The 8,188-nt window shown below is 34.3% G+C and overlaps 1 protein-coding gene across 1 annotated transcript; it reads left to right on the top strand.

The window, feature by feature from the left end:
• Positions 1-5,467: 5,467 nt before the first annotated feature.
• On the top strand, positions 5,468-6,704 carry LOC128026790 (oligodendrocyte transcription factor 3-like). The gene has a single exon (XM_052614059.1). It carries the CDS (start codon positions 5,677-5,679, stop codon positions 6,418-6,420), a length of 744 nt encoding a protein of 247 aa, XP_052470019.1. The 5' UTR covers positions 5,468-5,676; the 3' UTR covers positions 6,421-6,704.
• The last annotated feature ends 1,484 nt before the right edge of the window (positions 6,705-8,188 follow it).

Below are 8,188 nucleotides of genomic sequence, written 5' to 3'. Positions count from 1 at the left end.
TTGAAAATAAAAGCTGCATGATATCAGGCAGCAATCAAAGAGCAGGTCTACTTTCCCTTCTTTCACCCCCTCTCTTGTTTTCTGCCTCTGGCAAATCATTCCCTCTCCTCTTCTCTTCTTTTCTCCTCTTTTCACTCTTTCTCTGTTCTAGTTGGGCTGTAATTTATGATGTTGCAGCAGCACAAATGAGATGAAGCTTTTATAACAGACGCCTGCTGACACACTTTAGCTCCCCTCTCTCTGTTAGGGAAAGTTATTGCGCTTGTTAGTAACGGTCATAAAAAGCTCGGGGCCGTTCACACTGTGCTTGTCATGATGTAGTTTAGTTAATGTCATTGTTTCAAGAGGGTGAAGTTAATAAATCACTAACTCCTCAGTCCTCAATGTGCTGCACAAACACACACACACACACACACACACACACACACACATACTCTCACTCTCTATCTCTATATCTATCTCTCTGTCACTCATTCTTGTAATCCAATAATTGAAATATCAATTAAAACAATCGTATAATAAATAAAAACTTATGAAGTAAAAAAATATATATTGTTAAAATTACTTTACTTTTTTATATTATTATAAAAAAGCTTTTGTAGAGACTTTACAAATTAAACTTTTAAATGACTTTTTTATAATTAATAATCAAATGTTATTAAGCGAATAATTCTGACATTATTATGTAAGGTATAGATTGGTCTTTAAAAAGTGTAAATATTCATAGATTTTTGCACTTTCGTATTTTTTCTAAACTTCTCTGGTAGAATTTTTTTTAAATGCAAATGTTTTTGGTGTTTCTCATCCAAAGCCCACAACTGTCTAAAAACTATTTGCAAATCAGCATTACATTTATAAATTGTTTCCAATTTTTTGCTTTGAAATGTAAAAAATGTAATTCAAATCAAAGGTTTGCTCATCTGCTTTGCAACTGTTAGAACAGTTTATTTAACTGTAACTCTAACACTTTCTCACGACCAATTCGTACATATTTTACGAGGTGGCTTATTCGTACAAATTTGTACGACCTCACTCGTATGATTTTATACGATTTGTCTAACGGTTTGGTTTAGGGGAGGGGCTAGGTGTAGGTCATTCGTACAAATTCATACGAATTGTGCAACTCGTAAAATACGTCCAATTTGGCAAAAATCGTATGAAATTGTACGAATGTGGTCGTACGAATTCGTACGAATAAGCCACCTTTTTAAAATATGTATGAATTGCCGTGAGATCGGGTTGGCAACTCTATTGGTGATCAGATGTGATTGAATGTTCAGTGAATGTCTTTAAGCACTATTGAGGCTGGATTTCCCTGTCTCAGCAGCTTAAGATCTCTGAAACGTGTGTGTGTGTGTTTGAGCTCAGCTGGCTCTCAGCTCTAATCCTCACTGATCTGTTGAGACTACACACATAAGGCTGTGATAATACTCTCATTTTCTGCTCACCTGAACACTGACAATTCACACACACCATCTCTCTCTCACACACACGGGTCTTTAACAGCAGCTTAGGAAAGTCAAACACTTTCATTCCAAGTTAAAGGCATACAGATTAAGCATTAAAGAGGCAGAGGCTTGAAGAGATACTCTTTCATCCATTCACGAGCTTGCATTCGGCCTCTTTCTCTCTTGTATCCTCTTGCTGTGTGGCCTGTGGATTAAGTAAACACATGAATGAGAATGAAGCTCTTAAACACCCTCATGTATTCATAAGCACACACACAAACACACAGATGGACATTTGAACATATCATCCATTGATGACTGAGATGAATGATAGAGATGTTTTTTATGCATATTCTCTTGAAAATCTGTGATTGGCAACATACGACCCATGCTCTTCTTAAAACTAGTCCATATTTCTGTTCTATTGCATGTCAAATACCATGATAAGATTATCAGTGAACAATTTAAAAGTTAGCTTGCATAATATAATGAAGTACACTACTCATACAGGACACATTTATGGTGTCTTTTTTTATATCCTTTTTTTTTTTTCTTTTTTTTTTGGAGCTCAACAGGCATTATCTCTATATTATTATATCTAGTTTTATTACTGTACATTATTGTTGTTACTATTTATATATAGATTGGAATAGAGCTGTGTAAATAATATTGTTTAAAATGTATCCTTTTGTGTTCCACAAGTTTTAACAACATGAGTGTGAGTACATACAGTAGCCTACATTTTATGTTAAACTAAGTTGTTTTGGATAAAGTTTTGAATGTAGCATTTGACTGTAGCAAAGAAAAAAAAAACACATTTCTTATTATATTTTTTTAAACAATGAAAATGTTGTAGCTGTTTAAATATACAGTTCTGTTCAAAAGTTTGGGGTTGTCAAGATTTCTTAATGTTTTTGAAAGAAGTCTCTTCTGCTCACCAAGGCTGCATTTATTTGAATAAAGTGAAATAATATTTCTGCACGCAGCATGCTATTTTTACTTTATATTTGATCAAAACATGCATTTATTGGTTGAAAATTACAGTAAAATTTTAAAATAATATTAGAATTCAAAATTTCTTGTTATATACTGTATACAAATATAATTTATTTCTGTGATGTAATAATTACTCCAGCATTCAGTGTCACATGATCATGACCATACATACATTATAATATGCTGATTTGCTGCTCAAGAAACATTTCTTATCAGAATCAATGTTGAAAACAGCTGTCATACTTAATATATTTTTGTGGAAACTTAGATATATTTTTTTAATCCTTGCTGAATGAGTATTTATTTATATAAAATCTTACTGACCCCAAACATGTGAATGGTTTTTCTATGCTTAATATTTTAACTACAGCATTATGCTTAATTAATCCTCGCATACCTGCTGTCTGATATCTGAGAGGGTCTTTTTCATGCTCTTCTCTCATTAGTGAGGAACACTGTTAGTCCAGTCAAAGATCTGTGGTTCTTCTGGCTCTGAGCCTATAACATGCCAAAAGCCCATATGTTCTGTACTCATGACAACACAACACACGCTTCAGCCCAGAGAGAGGCACCTGCTGTGACGCCGGTCCGAGATGCTCTCATTTTCTGGTTTCCTAACATCTTTTTGGTTTAAATCTGCTTTCTCTCTCCGTCTTTACTCATTGTTTACTCATCTTATGCCCTTCCAAATCTGCATGCTGCAACAAAACAATGGAACATTTAAGAAGAATCTGTTCCATAAAATTTGAGAAAATAATGACCACATCTGTCAAGCTCCAATAAGGACAAAAACACCATAAATGAATCATAAAACTAGTATATGACTTGTGGGCTGAAGTTTAATAGTAGTTTGCTTTTGAAATTAGTCTCTTCAAGGCTGCATTTATTTAATTAAAAAATACAGTAAAAACAGTAATATTGTGAAATATTATTAAAGTTTAAAACAACTGTTTTCTATTTGAATATATTGTAAAATGTAATATATTCCTGTGAAGCAAAGCTGATTTTTCAGCATAATTTCTCCGGTCTTCTGTGTCACATTATCCTTCAGAAATCAATCTAATTGTTAATGTTGAAAACAATTCATATTTTTATGGAAACCATGACACATTCATTGATGAATAGAACATATATACAATAGCTTTGTGTATTGGCATGTTGCTAACATGATACTCTAATAAGCATAAACATACATCGAACACACATTTTTTTGATAAAATATTAATACATTTTAATAGTGAATATTTATAGGTTTTATACATTATACATTTTTATATATATTTCTTGTTCCTTTATTTTCAACCTAAATCCATTGGTATATAGATTGAATTTGAAGGTTATTTTATAATTTACTTACAGTATCTAACATTTCATTTTGTCTTTTTTTTTTTTTTTTGTTCTTTTAAAAATATTACTATTTGTGTTTCATTTGTTTTTCAGATTCAGTTTAGTTCTATTATTTATTTATTTATTTGCAGTTAATAATTACATTCCTTTGACTTGAACTATACACACACACACACACACACACACACACACACGGTGTTGGGGGTAATGCATTACAAGTAAGATTACTTTTTTCAAGTTTTATTTTTACTTTAACTATAATAACTTTGACTACACTGCACTGGTCTTATTTGCAGCTCATGGATCATAATGTGAGTGAAGTAGTTTTGTGTAGATGCGGGGTGTGTGTGTGTGTGTGTTTTAAAGAGTGTAATGGAGATGTTAATGATTCCTGTAAAAGCAGTGCTGTTATAGTAATAACTCTCTCTTTCTTTTCTGCTCCTCCTCTGCCCTCCACAGGGGCTTTTCGCAGGATCTTCACACTCTGTTGTGTCTAATGGAATTGAGTCTGCCAGTGTCTTTACAGCCAAGTTAAAGTCTATCTTGACTACCTAAACTGTCCTTAAAACATCCTGTTCAAGTTTACAAACCACACAGAGAAAGGGATATTGTCAAGTGTAAATATAATGAAACCTGCATTACATTCTTAGTTTTATTTGATATTGTATCATTACTGTAATGCATCAGGACATTATATTTTTGAGTTGTTGTTTTTTAACTGCTCATTGTGATCCTTATTAATCCATGGTGATCCTCATTAATTATCAAAAATACAGCATTATATTACATATACATTTAATCATTTAGCAGATGCATTTATCCAAAGTGACTTACACATGAGGAATACAAGAAGCAATTTACTATAAAATTATAAATATAAAAAGTTTTAAAGTAATAGAAAAAAGCTTTATTCTAAATATTCATAATTTTAGGACAACATAACAAACACTTTACAGGTAATAAAGTTGGTTAACATTGGTTGACTACATCTACAGCATTTATTAAGCTTAATGTTAATTTCAACATCTACTGACACATTACTAAAATCAAAATGTGTCTCTGTTAATATCATTTAATTCACCTGAGCTAACATGAACTAAATATGAACAGTTGGGTTTTTTATTAACTAAGTTTAACAAATATTAATGAGTATTGAGTATTTAATTGGTAGTTCATTTTAGTTAATGATTAACTAAAGTTAGATAATGGGACCTTATTGTAAAGTGTTAACAAACATTCTCTAGATGAATAAGTAGTTTTATTTTTCTTCTTTTAATATATTATTATTGTTGGCATGAATGTATTTGTTTATTTATTTAAAAAACAATTCCTCCCACTGGTTTTTGAAGTAAAATATGGCTTGTACATATGTTTAGATTAATTGTGATGCCTTTAAGCTGTCAACAGACCTTCCTAACACATTCTTTAGAAGGAATAAAGCACAACCATATTTTACTTCAATTATGCGAACCATAGCAAGCATTAGAAAATGCAAGGCCCAAGTGTTTTTTTCACATACATGTTCATGTTAGCTGTTGCAGTTTGTGTGTCTGTGTGCATATGTGTCTTCTGTGGAGGCGGGGTCGGGGTGTATACAATGCTATTGGGGCCTGGAAGGGGTGTGTGGGGGTGAAAGTGTGGCCTCTCTGTCATTGGCCCTGGGCCTAATGTCACATTATGCATCTCATTGTGTCTTTGTGATGCTGGGGAGTATAAATACAGCACTGCCAGTGTCCACACACACTCATTCCTCCTGCAGACCTACAAACTGAATCCTCAGAGAAAGAAGCTGCATTCTAGGTTGACTTTTTAAACTTCGAGCAAGTGGATTGTTCTTGAGAAGACTGCACGTTCTCATCCAAGACTTCGCGTAAACAGTTATAAGATGGATTCTGATGCAAGTTCCACATGCAGTCGGTCTTCTTCACCCGAGCTGGCTGTGGACTCCAGCTTTTTCTCCAACAAAGTGTTTCAGGCGTACTGCACAGATAGAGAAACAGGGCAGTCCAGGTCTGAAAAGCTATCACAGAACACCGGATCTGGTGGAAAGAGCCCCGCACAGGCCGATCTCTCCAAAGACGACCTGCAAGATCTACGACTCAAAGTGAACAGCCGCGAGCGCAAACGCATGCACGACCTCAACCAGGCCATGGACGGGCTTCGAGAGGTGATGCCCTATGCACAGGGCCCATCCGTACGTAAGCTGTCCAAAATCTCCACCCTGCTTCTAGCCAGAAACTACATCCTCATGCTGTCCAGCTCTCTGGAGGAGATGAAGAAGCTAGTAGGTGACGTTTATGGAGCCAGGAGTCAGAGTCACTCGGCTAGACGGGTTCTACAACCAACTTCGGCTGCTCCGGCATCCCAGTTACAGCTGCTTTCACTTGCTCCATCTCTGCACTCTCTGGTGGGCAACAACACCATGCCGACAGTGGGCCAAGCCCCTCATTCTCCACCCACGGCTGGGTATCTGGGTTTCCCTGCTCCACCTCTTCCCAGCCTTCTGAAAGACCCTATGCATCTCTCCAGCGGCTACAGGCATTTTCCCGGCATGCCATGCCCATGCTCCCTCTGCCAGCCTCTCCCTGCTTCCACAGCCAGCCTGCACAGCCTCTCCATGGGGAAGTGATTCAGGCGAGGGTCAGGCTCCAGGCTGGAGAAGGCCGAATTTAAAATACAGACTCGAAAAGAACTGAAAACATCTGGATGTGTTGCTAAATGTGTTGTATACTTTGTAAATGTCATGTACAGAATTTCTTTTCAAACAAGCTGCTGCTATTTTTTTATCAAAGAATGTTTTTTTTTTTTTACTGTTATAGCATTTTTGAATAGTCACTGTATGAACATAAGTGCTTCTTTGTAGCAAAATGACAAATGAAAATGTATAGTTTTGTTTCTTAAATTAAACATCTATTATTGTAATATCCTTATTTTTCAGTGTCTTCATTTGATCAATTAAACAATTTTTCAGAAGTGCCCCTAATAATTTAAAGAAAAAAATTCACGTTTAAGTATTTGACAGAAACTTTTAGCAAAAGAGACTTAAAAGTGCCTTCAAGCTCAAACCCATGACCTTGGTGTTGCAAGCATCACACTTTATATTAGGAATATTTGCTGATCTATTTACTTAAGTTCAACATTATAAAGCATTTTTTTTTAATTGCAATCAATTTTACAATATATATAAAGAATATTTAAAGATTGCATAGAAGATTATAAAATTAAAATGCAAAACGTTTAAATTAATAATCTTAAGAAAATTATATATTTAGAAAAAGATGATTAAGCATCTCCCAAAATCTCATATACATTGTTCTGTAATGTTAATTAACGGCAATAATTTAATTATTATGATTAAATTTGTATCAAAGTGAAACATTTTTAAAACATTTATTTAAAAAAATTACATTGCCATTGTGTCATTTCAAACAGGAAATGTATTCTTAATTTATTCTTCTAAAAAAATAAAATTGAAAACAACTTTTTTTAGTTGAAGGAATTGTTGGACATCTATTAAATAATTCAAGAACAATTATTAAATGTGACCCTGGAGCACAAAAACAGTCTCAAGTCACTGGGGTATATTTTTAGCAAAAGCCAGAAAAATGACAAAAATCATTAGGATATTAAGTAAAGATCATGTTTCATGAATATATATAGGTTAAATTTACTACTGTAAATAAATAAAAATATATATAATAAATTATTAGTAATATGCATTGCTAAGAATTCATTTGGACAATTATCTCAATATTTAGGTTTTTTTTTTTTTTGCACTCTCAGATTCCAGATTTTCAAATAGTTTTAGATGTATCTCCATTTTGGAAAATTTATACTTAAAAATATCTTACAACCTTATCTTACAACCCATATTAATTTAAATAAAGCTAATATAAGTATAAAATAATGAGGTGCTTAAAATAAAAAAATAAAAAATGGCAGCTACCCATCTGTTCTGAAATCATGTGTCAGTGCTCCGTCAATTCGTTTCATGATATATATGAATATAAAATGAGTCCATATGCTTTCATCCAGCACCATTATTGCGATATTGCCCACACTGTGTTTATGTTTTTAGCATATGCTAACAAACACAGGCATCATTTCTGCCCGCTATAAAATGCTGCCTTTGGACTGAACCATCTGTACCGAGACTAGTTAGTGTATGAAAAAGCAAAGCAGCTAGACCGCTCGGAGCCCGGGGCCTACTCTCACCCATCAATCAGAGAGAGAGAGACGCAAGCTGTCGCCAGGTTGGCGCGTCAGCATTGTGCAGCACACGCAGGGGACGGCCAGCACTTCTTTTCATGTTTGTGCAGGAAGATTTGTCACTGTCCAATAAAGCTGTGATCATATTCAAGCCGTCCTCACTGGGAGTCGTTTTCATGAGAGGCTTT

This window comes from Carassius gibelio, chromosome A13, assembly GCF_023724105.1.
Source record: "Carassius gibelio isolate Cgi1373 ecotype wild population from Czech Republic chromosome A13, carGib1.2-hapl.c, whole genome shotgun sequence".
Taxonomy (NCBI): domain Eukaryota; kingdom Metazoa; phylum Chordata; class Actinopteri; order Cypriniformes; family Cyprinidae; genus Carassius; species Carassius gibelio.
The sequence above is the reverse complement of the archived record's forward strand: the minus strand, read 5'-3'. Positions and strand labels throughout refer to the sequence as shown.